This window comes from Sus scrofa, chromosome 16 (genome assembly GCF_054392235.1).
Source record: "Sus scrofa isolate SSC_HxYL_T2T_F1_AM1 chromosome 16, Sscrofa_HxYL_maternal_Yorkshire_Landrace_v2.0, whole genome shotgun sequence".
NCBI lineage: Eukaryota > Metazoa > Chordata > Mammalia > Artiodactyla > Suidae > Sus > Sus scrofa.
In genome coordinates, this window is record NC_139398.1 from 57,275,480 (window position 1) to 57,292,650 (window position 17,171).

Sequence of the window (17,171 nt, forward strand, 5' to 3'; positions counted from 1 at the left end):
ATAGGTACTGCAGCACAGGCTGTTACACTAGCACATTTTACACTCTGTAGAGGCAATGCAGAATTTTCCACTTATCAATACCACGAGGCCATTTCTGATTCCTATTTCAGAAACTGAAATCCTGGGTGTGAGACACAAGTATATAAGTACTTCAGAAATTAATAGATTAACAATTTATTCAGAAATTTCTGACATGTAGGTAGCCTATGCATGGCTTTTGGATTTCTGAGAAATTGGGTCGTTGTTTTTTTTCCTTCCTTTTTCCAATTTTAGTATAGAATTAGGTGCAGAGACACTTCATAGCAGACATGATAATGTGTCTCAGCTTGGCAGCAAGGAGTGGCTTTAGTGCCTTTGCATGCCTATTTTAGGACCAGAAGGAACAGATAAGAGTGTACTTAGACTAAATGATGGCTTTATCAGTGGACACTCGTGAGAGCTTTCCAATGAGCTGCTAAGTTAGAGTACAGTGTGTTTATGAGCAGCAGCTTTTGAATGTGCTCTGAATGTGTAAGGAAACCAATATCTTAGTTTGCCAAATACTGACACCAAACCAGAGAATGATTCTAGAAGATAAAAAATTACTCTCTTGAAACATTTTATTAAATAAGTTGGAGCATTTTGAGCAGCAGTTTGGTTTAAAACAAATACAGGCAAGTCTCAATTATCCACATAGTGAGAACCAAGAATGACATTAAGAATTTGGTAAGCCCAAATCTGATTTTAGCCACTGTTGCCACTTCTCCATTCACTGAAGGGCCCAGCCAGCTTGAATTAGCCAATATGCAGCTCAGTTCCAAGACCTCTTTCTCTGAGGCAGGAAAATGTGGAATGGTATAGAGTTATGGACCAAAGGAATGCCAGAAGATTGTTCTTTAAGAAACTAATTGTAAAGTAGCAGGAGTTTCCAGGGCTCACATCAGCCTAACAGTTGGTACCAGAATGCCTAGCTAATTCGTACTCTGATTTTCCTCTGTGGAAATAATTGGGAGTTGACTAATATTTACTTCATACTTTGAAAGATCTATTGGCAGAATTATTATAAGTAAGAGATCTCACAAAGTTGCTTTATTTCCTTCCTAAAAAAGAAGAGCCAGGAGGCCAATAGGTGAAAAGATAAAGGGACAATAAATCCACCACCCCAGGCTGAATATTTGAGAGTTGGATGGTGAATATGCTTTGTGGTTTGGATAGGTTGGTGGGAGTGGGAATTACAATGGTCCATTGATACCTGAATTGGAGAAAGCCTCTTTGGAGAGTAAAATATCATACAACCATATGTGAGAAATTTTGACGTTACTTATTCTGAATATAAGCATAAGAACACTTTTTCCTCTTGCCCCTGAGAATGAGAGAAAATGTTATGGGTACTTTTCACTGCAACATGCTTAAAAATGTAACTTCCTATATGGAAATGTTTTTTTGCTTTACTTCTTAAAAACTACAGTATTTAACCTGAATTTTCATTTCTATTCTGATAGCTACTTCCTTACAGTTCTGCTACAGATTGACTATTGACTCCTAATCAGAAATAGAAAATACTCACTGAAAAAACAGCACTGATTTTTCTTTGCGAAAAAGTCACGTCAAACACATCTGCTGAGTTGCTCTGTGGCAAAGGAAAGAAGGGCACAAATAAAAATGGCAGCAGTTTTGAGAATGTAAATTTCAAATTTCCAGCAGGAAGCATGGTGCTCCTCTATTTTAGAAGTCAACAGGGCACGTGCTTAGATGATTAGCCCATGGTCCCGATATGCATGCCTGCCGGGGGATCCTGGCCAGTAAGAAACACAGTCCCTTCAGTGAGCTCTGCTGTTTTCACTGCCACTGTTTCTGCCACCTGGAATGACATTGTTTTAACTTTCAGTCTCACTCCAAGGAGCCTGAGTCCAACCCCATCCAGCCCAGGCAGTCCCTGTAGTCCTCTCTTCGCTTTTCACTTCTGGAGGTAAGCGTGCTCCAGTGCCTGCCGGGGATGCTTTGTCTTCCCTCCCCACCCCCACCCCCCCGCCCTCGATTGCCCCCCCCCCAGGAGGATGTGAACACTTTGGACCTCAATATGCAATAAACAGTTTTTTCTTAACTATCCTCTTAGTATTAATGCTGAGTGAGGAAACTGGTTGAATGGTTTCTTTGATGAAATGGTTTCTCATTAACTGAGAAAATGTACTAGGCTTGGAGTTCCCGTCGTGGCTGGGGAAAAGGAATCTGACTAGTATCCATGAGGATGCAAGTTCGATCCCTGGCCTGGCTCAGTGGGTCAGGGATTTGGTGTTGTCTTAAGCTGTGGTGTAGGTCACAGACATGGCTTGGATCTGGCATTGCTGTGGCTGTGGCATAGGCTGGTGGCTACAGCTCTAATTCGACCCCTAGCCTGGGAACCTCCATGTGCCTCTGGTGTGGCCTTGAAAAGAAAAAAAAAAAAAAGAAAAAAAAAAAAGAAAATGTACCAAGCTTAACCCATTAAGTATATCTTACTGGTGTTTCACTTCGTGTACAGTGATTAGTTGTTATGTCCAGCATGTATATTACAGGTTTTCACATGACTTTCCTTAGGAAATGGTCTACACTGAATATGTCAAATTTTGATCCATCTCTTCTAATGATACATTTTAATACTTTTGTGAAAACATTTTCTAATTCATGTTAGAGTATCATATCTGTTGACACAAATTTTTATTTTATTTTTATTTATTTTTTATTTTTATTTTTATAGGACAAAGCATAGAAATTATCTAAAAGCTTATAGTATTTTTAATCTTTTTTAGAATCCTAGTTATATACCCTATCCTCTCACTCACAGGCTGATATAAATTCATTCTTCTCTGTTCTACAAAGAAGTCTCTTCAAGGAATTCTACTAGCATTTTAGCCCAGTTTGTTACAAGAGTACTTAATAGAAGATGTTGTTAGTACTGTATAGACAGTACATGTTTTGTTAGGACTTTCGTGAATTCAATATCTGTAGATAGAATTGGCCTCCTCATACATAATTAGAAAATGTACTTAGAGTATCTGGCTTACCCCACCCTTTTTTAATCTTAAAGGACAAAGTAGAAGTGAACTCTCAGTGGATGGAAAGAGTGACTGAAATTCTTTTTTATTTATGCCTTTTATTTCATATGTGCAAATGAATGAAAAATTAGCCACTCATGGCCAGTTCCTTAAAATACCAACTTACAAGCTTTATGCTTACATTATATTAGTGGGATAATTTAACAAATTTGTTTTCCTTCATTTTTCTAAAATAAGGCTGAATTAAAATCTACAAAGAATAATTGACTGGGGAAATGAATTAATGACTTTGAACTTTGGTTCTACTCTTCTGCTGGGATTATGTTTATTATTGTAGAGGTGACTTTCAACATAAAATTCCATTATAATAGCTTGCTTGTGTGTGTGTGTGTGTGTGTGTGTGAGAGAGAGAGAGAGAGAGAGAGTGTGGTGCCTGAGGTACATGGAAGTTCCTGGGCCAGGGATCAGATCCATGCACAGCAGTAACCAGAGGCCAGCAGTGACAATACTGAATCCTTAACTCATTGAGCCCCCAGGGAACTCCCATATAATAGCTTTTATAAAGTATCCCCTGAATATAATAAATCTTGAAGAAGAGCTTTCTGACAATGCAGAGAATTCCATTGCTCTTGTGATTTGTCTCTTTTGGGTGGAATTGGACTGTCTTCTGAACTTTTTTCTTCAGTGTCACATGCCTTTACTAGATGCTCGCATTTCCTTTTCTTTTGCCTTCCTAAGACAACACGCTATTCCCAGTGAAAGTGCTATTGATAGTGGAGGAGAAGAGAGACTCAAACTAAATGCTGTGTTGTGCAGGGGAGGTGTTTTGGAGAGTGGTTTTTTTTTTTTTTTTATGCCAAGTGTTTATTTATTTATTTATTTTTAAATTTATTTTTTATTGTTATTTCCCCCAATACACTTTTTTTTTTTTTTTTAACTGAGTCCCCATGCTGTACCATGGAGAGAGATTTTTATTTGGCACTGGTGGTATTTGGACTAGACCTTAAACATTGGGGAGTTTCAGTGAGGAGAGATGATGGTAAAGGACCAAACCAAAAAATAAAACAAAGGCAAAGATGTGGGAATCATGGCACATTGTAGAAACGGTGTGTGTGGCTAGAACATAGGTGGTGAAGTAGAAGAAAAGTGTGGACTGTACAGAGATGGAGAGGGACCTAAGAATTCATTTGGGACCATGACATATAGGACCTTGAATTCTGAGCTAAAATGTTTGACTTTCATTTTGCAAGTATTCCAGAGTATTGGAAGATTTTTTTTTGAACAGGAAAAGGACCGATCCAAGCTCAGAATGAGAAAATATACCTTTACCAATCTCTTATTTAGGATTTCAGGTAGAAAGTCCAATGAGGATGCTGGTACAATATTTCATGAATAACCTGACCTAGATTGGAACAATTGCAGTAAAGTAAATTAACATTTGCAGCATACTTTACAGTTGACAGAGTGCTTCCATGTACATTATCTCATTCAATTAATCCACCTGACACTAGTCAGGAAGGGGTATTGCTTCTGTTTACAGATAAAGATGCTAACACACTTAGATATTTAAGGAGCTTAACTAGCTGAGGATTTAAAATGAAGTCTGGACTCTTTCCACTGTTGCTAACTTAAGATGCCATGGGATCATTTATATGGGGTTGTAATTACCCAGTTTAAGTAGGCCTTGTGACCTCCTTTTATCATTTTTATTTTCCCTGTGTCTCTCTCAATGCCTGGAATGTTGTAAGTGTTTGAGAAATGTTTATTAATGAATGAGTAAATGATTGAATTGGAAGTAGAGGATGTATGGGTTACAGGGCTGCTCACAAACCCACCACCAAGTAAATGTACATGGGCTCAGAGACAATGAAATTGTACTGCTTACTCACAGACTGAGAGTGTGGAGAGGGTCCACTCCACACAGTTGTTTAGGGGTCCAAGGGGCCTTTAGGGCATGGCCTTTAAGGTTGCTCTGGGCATCATCACAGCTGGTGAAAAGGGAAAGAGCGTGGGAGATGGTGCAGGTCCAGACCTGAGAGTGGCCTGCCTTACTTCCACTCCCATTCCATTGCCTAGAATTTAATGTTCTATTGCACCTAGGAACAGGAAGGCTGGTAAATACAGCTTCCCTGTGTCCAGGAAACAGGAAATGGGTTTGGTAAGCAGCTAGCAGTCTTGGTCACAAAAATTGATGAACACAGTAGGTGTTCAGTAGATAGCTTTGAATGAATAGTTGGCACTGAGATCTCTAGTGTTAATGGAACGGAACCCAAGAGAGCAGCGTTGGAGAGCGAGGAAAGTTACAGCAATGATGAGTTTGGTCTTGAACACCTTGGAACGTCCCTGGGAGAAGTATTTGATTGGTAGCTTGGAGCCAGGGGTCTCTAATAATGTGCCTCCAGAGGGTGATCTAAAGTGAACTGTAGAGATTCCAGATAGGCTTATGCTGTCACCACAAAAACATTCACTGCATCCCTGCACAGATTTTTTTTCCCCTTCCATTGATTGTGAGGGATCAGATTTCTTCTTTGTTCCTTTTTTTATGAATGGAGTTTGAAGGTCAGGGGAAGAGTGATAGCTGTGAGTGTTAACAGTGTCTGTGCCCTTTGAGGAGCTGACACAGAGTCTCTAAATATGGCAGTGGAGGATTGTCTTCCTTTCATAGGGAAGCCCTGGAGGCAGGCCGTGCTGGGATGGGAGTTGGCGCTCGGCTTCTGCAGGTTGCCCCGGCATGAGAGATCTGCACCTTCTGGGCTGCTCAGGTGCTAAATGAACTGGGAGTTTACTTGCCTGTGTCTCAGGAATGCAACCTTGTGCTGTTACAAGGAGGGAACAGCAAGGCACACGTGGGCTGCGTATGAGGGCAAGAATGTTCCAAGAAAGCTTTCTGAGTGGGAAACGGGCTGCCTCATCAGGCCATCAGTTTCATGCCGCTGGATATCTCCCAGGAGGGCCACGTTGCCACTTACCTGGAAAGATGGAGAACAGAGAATTAGACCAGTTTATTCCCAAAGGCCATTTCCCTCTGAAATTCTGACACTCTTCTTGTCTCTCCACAGGGCCAGAGAGAGAAAGACAAATACACAATTTGGCCACGAGCTAAAAAAAAAAAAAAAGGCCCAAACATCAGTTTATCAGTACCAGAGTGATAGTAAACATCCTGAAAATCTTGAGTGGACTTTATATATGCCTTCCCTTCCCCCTTCTGAGGCAACCATAGCCACTCAGAATTTTGCACAATCCTCAATACTTACTGCATTGACCTCAGTTTTGTGGTTGTTGATAAATGGTGATATCAGTGCCTCATGAGTGATGTGGATGGGACCCAGGCCAGCTCATGATCCCGAATGTGATGGTTAGAGAGCAAAATTCCAAAGGCCGCTCCTTCATTTTACATTCTCAGGATCTTTCTTGGCACCTGGCATAGCTTGCTGTCATCAGGACCAGCAAGTAGCTGGAGGCTTCCATTCCACATTGCTGCTGACAGAGCCGTGTTCTTCCGCGTTCTCACTGCGTGCCCGAACTTCTGAAGGCCTGGTAGCCATCAGACCATCTGCTACACTTTCTTAGTTTCTATTTTACTGCTCCCATCCTTTTGTTCACCTTCCCATTTGGTTCCTGGAGTCTCCAGGTGGTGGACACACAGCCCCACCTGAGGCGGCATGGAGCACTCACTGTTCTGTTTCTCCTTTCCTTTCCCTGTTTTGGCTGAAACCAAAATCTCACATGCCATGTGGCTGGGTAGGATTCAGTACTAGTATCAGAGAAGACTATGGCCATTGTGCCATAAACTCCACAAAGCAGACAATTTGTCTATTTTTTTTAAACAAATGTACTCACAAAGCTCATTACGATCATGCCCAACACACATAGTAGCGGCTCCATAAATATTTATGGGTGCAGTGAATGTTATTCCTCCAGCCCGGTCTGGTGTTTTCGCCTGTGCTCACAACACGGCATATTCTGACGTAGCATCCGTGCTTTGAGAATGGTGCTGGCACTTTGGGAGGTAGGGCGTGCATTTTGATTCTTCTGTAAATACTAAATTATCACCTTCAAAATGTAAAAACCAACCAGATATTAATTATAAATAAAATAAGTTTCAAGGAGAGGGTAGAAAGGCATTATTGCAGAAAGATGAGAGCATACTGGAGACTGTGCCTGGTTCTGGTGAGAGGCAGAGAAAATGATCTAGAAGTCAAGGCAGATAACAGGCTGAAGAGGATGAGTCGCTTTAATGGAAGTGGGTTAGAATGCAACCTGCACCCTGTGGAGGCCTGTCGGTTTTGCCACTGCTGTCTCCCTGGGACCTATAACAGCACGTGATAAACAGCACATATTTCATAAAATCAGTTAGTTGTTGTCACTGAAGGTACTTTGAAGCAACAAGAGCTCTCACTGGGCACTTTGGGGGGCTGCCTTTGAAACGCCGATGCCCTTTGGTGAGTCTGTGCTCCCTCATGATGCCATTCTGGTCTGGCCTGAGGCTGGGCCACTGCTGCCCTTTTCTTCCGGGCTCCTGTTCTCCAGTGCCCCGCAGACCCCACCTGGCGGGCTACCTTCATTCCTGTTACCTGCCCCGCCCGTACAGGAGTAGGAGCATGGTGCCTGACTCCCTGCCACATACAAGCTTTGTGACCTTGGGCAAGTCATGAACTTCATGGACCTTCTCTGTTTTCCCCTACCTGGCTGATGGCCCAAGAACAAAGCTTATGTGTATTTAGTGAGATAAATTTCTATGAGCAAGAATGGGACCTGCGGTGGTCCTAAGGGCAGTGGGAAGAACAGGTGGACACTACTTTAGCAGAGAAGGGACTGGAGACAATGGTCACCTAATCCAGTGTTGCCAAGAGCTTATCCATTTGTCCTGCTACTGCTAGAAAGGTTACTGGGAACCCACGGCTGCCTGAATCCCCCTCACTTCACATGTTTCCATGGTGAGGGGCAGACGTAATGAACATTTACTGCTATGGCGCAGGTTCAATCCCTGACCCGAAGTTCCATGCAGCCAAAAAAAAGCAAAAAGCATTTACCAAATACATGGCAGTATGTTGTGATTTTGTGTCTCCTTTTCACAGGCGACCTGTAAGAGTGAAAAATTCACCTGACTGCTAGTTTAGTTTTCATTTGCTTTGTACAATGAGCAGGACATTCGTCTTTGTTATTCTGAACCCTACCCCCCACCCACGCCCCACCCCCGGCCCCACTTCACTTTGTGGAGAATATTGAAACAAATCTGGAGAAGCTGGTACCAGATGGCAATTTTTTCCTACTCTGCAGACACCCATTCCTGTGCTCTTGTCATTGTGGAGGTTTAATGAATTGCCTTCTTTCCCCTGGGTTTTATTTCTGAATTGTTGTGTAGGACCAGATCTGTTTAGTGCATGCCCTCCGCAGAGGGGCTCTGCCAAGCAGAGATGAGCGTGATGGTGAACAGTTTGCTGGTCCTGTGGGTGCGGGCTGGGCAGCGATGGGAAGCTTGGCAGCCTCAGATGTCCCTGGAGGGCTGGCTGGGGAGGGTGGACCATCCAGGTAGGGCTTCTCTCTGCTGCAGCCCTTTGCAGAGGTGCCCCCACCTGGAGGCTTCTGTTGCTTGTAAGAAGCCACACAGGGGAGAGGGATGTGATGTATCCGTGGTCCTCCAAGCAGGGGGATAGGCGAGGGGGTAGGGAATAGACGGATGTGCTTAATGGGGAAGAGTGAGTATCATAAACGAATCACAGAGGACGTTTAGGTCCTTTCCTTTGAGCTTTTTCCTAGAATTTATTATTTTCTGAACTGATATTATAAATATCCCTGCTATAAATTACCAAGCCTGTGGGATGAGGTCTTGTGAGGTCGGGTGGTAAACAGAACTTTCATGTCCCTATGGTCCCTGGAACACGTTAGTCTTTTCAGAGCTTTGCCCTCTGCAGGCACAGGCGCCTCCATGGCCAGCCTGGGTTTCTGCCACGATGATTCTTAATTTTTTGGTACACATTCATGTTTTCATGCTAACTTTTCTCTCTGGCTTACGGATGTGAGTGGGAGGCTAGAATGACTTAAATGTTTGCAGTACAGTGATTTACTTTCCAGCATTCATTGAGAGCTTGCCACGTGCCTGGTGCTGTTCTTAGTGCTTCTCATGCATTAACTCCCGTGATCTGCGAGGCCAGGAATATGACTTCACATCTGACAGAAGTGTAAACCGAGGCCCAGAGAAACAAACTTATATGCAGGAGTTCCCGTCGTGGCGCAGTGGTTAACGAATCCCACTAGAACCATGAGGTTGCGGGTTTGATCCCTGACCTTGCCCAGTGGGTTAAGGATCCAGTGTTGCTGTGAGCTGTGGTGTGGGTCTTAGCCATGTCTCAGATTCCGCGTTGCTGTGGCTCTGGTGTAGGCTGGCTGCTATAGCTCCGATTAGACCCCTAGCCTGGGAGCGGCCCTAGAAAAGGCAAAAAGACAAAAACAACAACAAAACTTATCTGCAGCGTTCACACCGCTCAGTTCCATTGTGTTCGGTCCAGTTGATGCTTCCTGTCCCAGTGTGATTAATAAAGGTGCTGTCTTTCAATTTTAAACCCTCCTGGGTTTTGACAACCCATTGTGCCCGCTTCCCAGTGTCTAGAAGGAGGCTCGCTCTGGTTCAAAGTCAGGCCTCTGGGGGGAGAGCCCACACTCTTATTCTGTGGCATCCAGTAGCACTGTCTACACTTTGCTTTAACACACTTCAGCTTGCAGTCCCTTTAAATGTACATTTCAAATAAAATATGCTATTTGCAGGGGAGGCGATTTGGTTCCTCTGACTGGAGCTCATCTGCTTGGGTCACTGTACAAGTAAATTGTTCACTCCCCTGTTGAGAGTGTGGTTATGGGGCTGGGGAGTATGTTTTGAATCATGATGCCCTACATTTCTGATTTTTAAAAAGGGTTTCCTTCAGACAGAGCCTAAGTGATGCCATGAAGGTTACACTGATTTCGTTTGGAAATCAGGCCGTGGGCCCCCAAGGCACTGATTTCTGCAGCTGCTCTAACCTGAGCGGTCTGCACCTGTTTCCCTCAGCCAGAGCTGGCCTGCTTCCTCCCTGGATGACAGTGTCTCACCATCGCTGTGATGCTCTTAGACCCTTAGAGCCCTATGAGAAGAAGTGCCTCTTCAGGCCTGAAGAAGGAGCCCCACCCCACGTGCAAGGAGCCTGGACACTTCCTGTGCACCACCCACCATTCACCACTCACCACTCATTTGGCCTTCATCACACAGGAGCAGTTGCTGTTACATACTCTTTCTGGACCACATACCATATCTTCCTCACCAAATTTTTAATTTTGGTTTTAGAATATGTTGAAATCTTCTATGGAACCCTAGCAGTAATCTCTCAGTTACCAGAACATCTTGGGACAAATGAAAAAATTACTTGGGTGTTTGTGTGTGTCTGTGTGTGTGTGTGTGGTGGGGAAGGTTCTGCCCTGTTTTCCATTTTGATACTGCATTGCTTTGAGACTAGGAAATAGACATTTCACATCCTTTTAAAAACATACTTCCTACCCTTAAAATGTGGCTACAGCCATTAACACCCACCCTGTTGATCAGAGAATTAAATTGTGATATTCTTTGAAAGCAAAAGATGGTGATGACAACGTGAAGCTCCGCGGTGTCTCAGTAAGAGGAAGGATACAAATGCAGAATGTAAAAAAAGAACATTTTTTTCTCCGGTTTCTCCAGCAGTAACATGGGGATAATAATACCTTGTGGAGGTGTTAGGAGAATTAATTAGGTAACGTCTGTGAAAAGTTCCAACATGAGTGTTCTGTTTTGTTATTATTAGCTTTGTATTGTTCTTGGAGACCCAGCATTCAAAATGAACTGCAAAACCCGACCTTTGTATCAAGGATGGTGTGTCTGGTAATGGAACGTGACAATGATGAGATATTATGAAAATGGGATAGCTGTGCTAATGATCCCAGGTGGAAAGGAGATGAGCTAAATTTCATGGATTCATATGCTTTTCCACTATTTTTCCCATGACAATATGCTCAGGTGAGTTATTACTGGATGCGGTTAATTAAATAGTGTAGAGATACGCCAACTGAGAGAACATTTATTTTCCTGCAGTGGTATTGAAATTGTTTTTCTTTTCCTCTTTGTGTAAAATATTCAGCTGGCTCAGTCTTAAGTTCTGTGTCAAAAAGTCCTATCCCTGGACTTCCCTAGCAGCCTCCTAACTTATCCCCCTGCTTCTGTTCAGCATTTGCCTTCTGCCAGCATTCTCCCTCCAGCTCTCAGAGTGGTCTTTGTCCTGTGAGCCACGCCTCTGCCCAGAGCCTTCCTTGTCACTGTCCTCCCATCTTCCATGACCCGCTTCCGGCCACCTCTCAGTCATTTGCTTCTGGCTGCACTGGACCCTGCTTTTACTTCCCCACTCCAGGCACATTCATGTCATGGCCTCTTGTCTCCTGTTCCTAGAATAGTCCCCCCTACTCTTTTACCATTAAAAAAAAAAAAAAAAAAAAAAACCCAAACCTTCAAAAAAAGTTAGAAGAAGTACAATTAAGACCCACATGTAGCTTGATTCACCAATTTCATTTGCCATATTTCCTTTATTTTCCTGCCTCCTTCCCTTTTGGCCCATGTATATATTAAAAGAATTTTCTTGCTGAATCATAGGAAAGCAATTTGTAGACATTCAGACATTTCATCCCTAAATACTCTAACATTTATCTCCTGAGAACAACTACGTTCTCCTTCATAACTGTAACATTATATCATTATTATACTTCCAACTTGAACATGATTACAGTATTATCTGATATGCAGTCCATATCAAATGTCTCCAGTTATCGCCCCCAAAGTTCTTTAGAATTATATTTTTAATCCAGAATCCAATTAAAGATTACAGATTGCATTTAATTGTCATATCTCTTTAGTCTCCTTTAATTTGGGACAATATGACTTTTTTATTTTTTTTGGTCTTTTTCTAACATTGACATTTTTCAAGAGTAGCAGGCAGCTGTTTGTTGACTCTCCTACAATCTCAACTTACCTGATAGTTTCTTCATCATTAGATACAGGCTAAACATATTTGACAAGAACAGGTGAAGATGTCATGCCTCATAGCATCACATTGCAAAGCCCCAAATCTGGTGCCTGCCAGACTTTACCCTTGCGGTTTTATTCCTTTTGCTTTATTCAGTTTTCTCTGGAGCAATATTTGAGTTCACATGAATATCCATTTATCAGCAAAATGTTACCCAATGGTTTTTGCATTCATTGGTGACTTGGCTTGATTCAGTTACTATAATGCTGCTTGTCAAATGGCAGTTTTCTAATTCTAATTTTAGCTGATGTTTTTCTGTTAAAGAAGAATTTTTCCTCTTCTCTCCCTCCATTTTTAAGAATGTGATTATCAATGCATGCATTTAAAAAAATAATAATAAAATAGACAACATATAGTTGGAAGTAATCCCTATGATAATCCATGACCACCATTCCTATTTTTGTTGGTGAGGTTGTTCCAAATCTCTCAGGGGAATCTTTCAAGCCCACTCCTGGGTCCTTTTTGACATGACCCTACTAGTCTTTGAGCACTTCATTTTCTGGTACAACAAGTTGTTCTAAATGTTCAGAACAACTGGGAGAACATTGTGGCTCCTAGTCCCCAACTCCCTGATCTTTCCTTCACTTCCTTAAAGTCTGAATGAAATGTCACTGCAGCAGAGAAACCGTTCTTGTCCCTCTAGGAGGGCCCTGAACCCATACCCCGAGCCAGCCTCACTGATGTTTCCTTTGGCACGTACCCTACTCAACTTAAAACACTTGTTTCGGAGTTCCTGTCATGGCTCAGTGGTTAACGAACCAAACTAGCATCCATGAGGACCAAGGTTCAGTCACTGGCCTTGCTCAGTGGGTTAAAGACCCGGCATTGCCATGAGTTGTGGTGTAGGTCGCTGACGTGGCTTGGATCCCATGTTGCCATGGCTGTGGTGTAGGCCATCGGCTATAGCTTGCATTTGATCCCTAGCCTGGGAACCTCCATATGTCGCAAGCGTGGCCCTAAAAGGCAAAAACAACACAGCAACAAAACCACTTTTTTTTTATCTTATTAAAATAGCATGACATCTTTACATTGACAGGGATTTGCCTGTTTTCTTCACCGTGGAGTCCTTAGTGTTGGTACATAGTACGTCCTCAACAAATACTTGTTGGAAAAAAGATGAATGAGTGAATTTACCCCCTTCTTGAGGCTTCATCAAGCTCTTCCAGATTAGCTGCTGCTTTTCTCTTCTTGACACTGAAGTGAATCAGACTGTGTGGAGTTTGCACTTACTTGTCTGGAGTTTGTTGCAATTTTACTTCTAGTAGTTCTTCTGCCTTTGGATTCTGGTGATAATTTGGAACAGTTTTCACTAACAGTGCATCACAAATGACACTCCATGCAAGGCACTTGGCAGGAACAGTGGAAGCATCTATGATGCGGTTCCTCTTTCCCCAGCTTCTCTGAACAGAAGGTCTGGCTTTATTACAAATAAAAAATGAAACACTTGACACTATGTTAGAATTTTTACATGGGATCTAATGCTAGGAACAAATTCAGTAGAATAAGGGTTTTATTTTCTAACTGAACACATAATACCTTTAAAAGCCTTTATAGGACTTGCAAAGTATAAGAATTGTTCTTATTCTCAAAGAATTTCTGCTCTAGCTGTGATGATGAGAATTAAGAAAAGAAGATGGGGGCAAGAATGGTACTTTAACACTTCATGTAGTTGATGCGTATAGTGGCCTGAATGGTGGCCCCAAAGGTATTAGATCCTAATCCCTGGAACCAGTAAATGTTATCATTTGGAAAAAGAGCCTTTGCAGTTGTGATTAACTTAAAGATTTTGAGATGAAGTGCGTTTGCTGGATTGTCCCGGTGGGTCATAAATCCAGTCACAAGTATCTTTCTAAGAGAGAGGCAGAGGGAGATCTGACTGCAGTGATGCCGGAAGAGTCCAGGAACAGATCCTCCAGGCTGCCTCCCGAGGGAGCACGACCTGGTGATGCCTTGATTTTGGCCTGCTGATACTGATTTTGGACTTTGAGCCTGCAGAACTTGGAGAGAAATCATTTTCATTGCTAAACTGAGCAAGTAGTAATGTGTTACAGCTGCCATAGAAACTAACATAACAGTAGACTGTATATTCTCTTTCTTACTGTGACCCTCAAATGACCCTGGGAGAGCCAGGTGGATGGGCCCCCTTACCTCTGTGTCCTACAAGAAGGACCACGGGATGAGGGAATCAAGGGCCTCAAACCAGCTTACCCAATTCTTAATCCAGGGCTCGTTTCCAACACCCTGTCTCCTCCTGGTAACTAGAGCCACTGAACCGCATGAATTGCTCCTGAAGAGGGTTCATGAACGAGAGAGAACCACTGTGGCCAGAGAGCTCAGAGTCAGTTGTGTAAGGGGGGAACCCCAAGGGCACCCTTAAAGGATAAAGGTAGTTAAAGAGTTGGAAGATGACCAGCTTGTTCCCCATAGCCCAGGGGACTTCCTCCCTCTTCAAGTGCTCTTTATCCTTCCAGATTTTGGATGCCTTTGAGTTTATGTGTGTTTACATGTCTCCTTTTGCATGGAGGAGAGAATCCTTGGCTGTCTAGTTAATGGTACCTTTTAGCCCCATCTCAAGATCTTTGCCCCTTCCTTTTTTCCCTGCACGGTGGCTTCTTGACATGTTATAGGGAGTGGGATCTAGGTAAGCCTGCACACAGCCCTGGATAAAAGCCACAGAATGACTGGCAGTTTCAGGCCTCACCTCTTTCTGGGAGGTGCTTGCGTGGGCTCACTGTTTCTCTCTGGCAGCCCTGAAAGTTCTCCTCTTGCAGGCCCTGCTGTGGCTCTGTGCTCTTGCCTCCTGGCTTGCACTGCTGTTCCTGCTTCTGACCCCAGTGATTTATAGGGTTATATCTGTGCCCTATCTCTTTCAACAGTCATTTTGTTTCAGAGAGCCAGGGGTGATCGGGAGGAGAGGAAAATGAATGGGATTCCATCACTCCCTTCAGGGAGCTCTCCAATGAGGATGTAAAGCAAAGAAGGAAACAGCTTGACAGAAGCCTGATGGCAGTGACAGAGTGATGGTGACCCTGTGCTGCTCCCTCAGCACAGACATTAGGGAGGACCAAGCCATGCGCTTAGTAAAGGGGACTCTGCAGGCTCGCTCAGGAGCCAGGCCGTGGAGGGGAACCCCTTGGCCACGGCATCTGGCAGGGGCATCTGGATGGTTAGCATGCCCATCCAGATGGTGTAGATCTGGATATGCTGTGTGTGATGATTATAATGTGCTTTGGTTTATCCATTCTTTACGTGTTACCTTTCTGGAACCTAGCCTTCTAGGAGCCTCGACTGTTGGGGCTTTCTGTGTAGCTCAGTGTGAGAGAGAGTATGGGTACATGAGCACCCTGTTTATCCTTTGAATTGTCACTGACCACCATCCTCAGGTCATTTGCATGGTGGGGTTTATAAAAGGAGCCAAATGTATCGACATTGGATGGAGACCAGCAGCAGCCTGAGAGCTTAGACGCCCCAGAACTCTTTGACCTTGGGTGATGTATCAAGGATCTGCTGTGGATGGTCTCACCTCTGTCACTCTGGGGATCCTTTCTTAAAAAAAGTGAAATATAGTTGATTTATAATGTTGTGTTAGTTTCTGATGTATGGCAAAGATGTGGTTTTTGTATATTCTTTTCAGATTATCTTCCATTATAGTTTATTGCAAGACATTGAATATGGTTTCTTGTGCTATACAGTAGGTTCTTGTGGGCTATCTATTTTATATATAGAAGTATGTTTCTGTAAAGCCAAAATTCCTAATTTACCCCCCCTTTCCCTTTTGGTAACCCTAAATTTGTTTTCTATGTCTATGAGTCTCTTTGTGTTTTGTGAATAAATTTGTTTGTATCATATTTTAGATTCCACATATAAATGATATCATGTGATGTTTGTCTTTTCACTGTCTGACCAACTTCACTTCATATGATAATCTGTTGGTCTGTCCATGTTACTACAAATGGCATTATTTCATTCTTTTTTTTAATCACTGAGTAATACTCCCTTGCATTTGTGTACCATATAGTCTTTGGATAAAATGTTGATGGACATTTAGGTTGTTTCCTTGTCTTGGCTGTAAATAGTGCTGCTCTGAACATTGGGGTGCATGTATCTTTTTGAATTAGAATTTTTGTGTTTTCTAGATATATGCCTAGGAGTGTGATTATGGCTCATATGGTAGTTCTACTTTTTTAGTCCTACTTTTAGTTTTTTAAAGAACTTCCATACTGTTTTCCATAGTGGCTGCCCCAATTTACATTCCTACCAACAGTGCAGAAGGGCTTCTTTTTCTCCACTCCCTCTCTAGCATCTATTATGTGTATACTTTTTAATGATGGTCATTCTGACCAGTGTGAGGTGATACCTCATTGTAGTTTTGATTCGCATTTCTCTCACAATTAGTGATGTTGAGCATCTTTTCATGTGTCTATTGGCCCTCTGGATGTCTTCTTTGCAGAAATGTCTATTTAGATCTTCTACTGGGGATTCTTTTTCATGTCTGGTGTTTTATAGAATACCCCACACAATCCCTTGATTAAATGTATCTCGATGAAGAAAAGACAGCAGAAAAAGACTGTGAAATCCAAGCCGTTTAATATTTTTTAATTTACCAATCACAACAGCTATAGGCAGAAAGATACTAGGCCTCTGTGTGTGGCTTTGTATAGTCAGGCTATGGGCAGTGTTTGAACAGACAAGACTCCTTATAATAGCTTTACAGGCATGAGTCACTGTCCTCCACCTTAATGACCCATCAGGTTTATATAATCCAGGCTTACAATGGCCATTGTCTTTTTCCAAAAGGAAAAAAAGACTATAAATTACCACGGCTATTGAAGTAAGTGAGATTCCATTTGAGGTGATATTCTTCGTGAAAACAACCGAGTTTGACCAAAAATGCATCTTATGGTTTTGTGGGATTTTGCTTAATTTTGTGCATCCGCATAAAATGACAGTGACTGCAGAGGATTTGAAGTCAGCACTTGGAGCTCCGTGGTTATACTGTCTCCAAAGGCATTTTCACTTCTGTTCCCTGTTTCTTTGGAGCTTCCAAGTAGATGTTATTTTTCACTGTTGAATCATTGCA

At 42.6% G+C, this 17,171-nt stretch overlaps 1 protein-coding gene across 41 annotated transcripts in view; it reads left to right on the forward strand.

Moving 5' to 3' along the window:
• Positions 1-17,171, forward strand: part of MAST4 (microtubule associated serine/threonine kinase family member 4) — a 589,108-nt gene that overhangs the window by 364,586 nt on the left and 207,351 nt on the right. For 4 of the 41 annotated variants that reach the window (XM_021076759.2, XM_085002359.1, XM_085002352.1 and 1 more), the window contains exon 2: positions 1,868-1,948. The exons of 35 other annotated variants lie outside the window; for them this stretch is intronic. In XM_021076759.2, the coding sequence (XP_020932418.2) occupies positions 1,868-1,948 (81 nt within the window). Of the gene's footprint in view, positions 1-1,652; positions 1,949-17,171 lie in introns of those variants that run through there. 2 more of the 41 variants (XM_021076757.2, XM_085002348.1) reach the window with 1 other exon arrangement.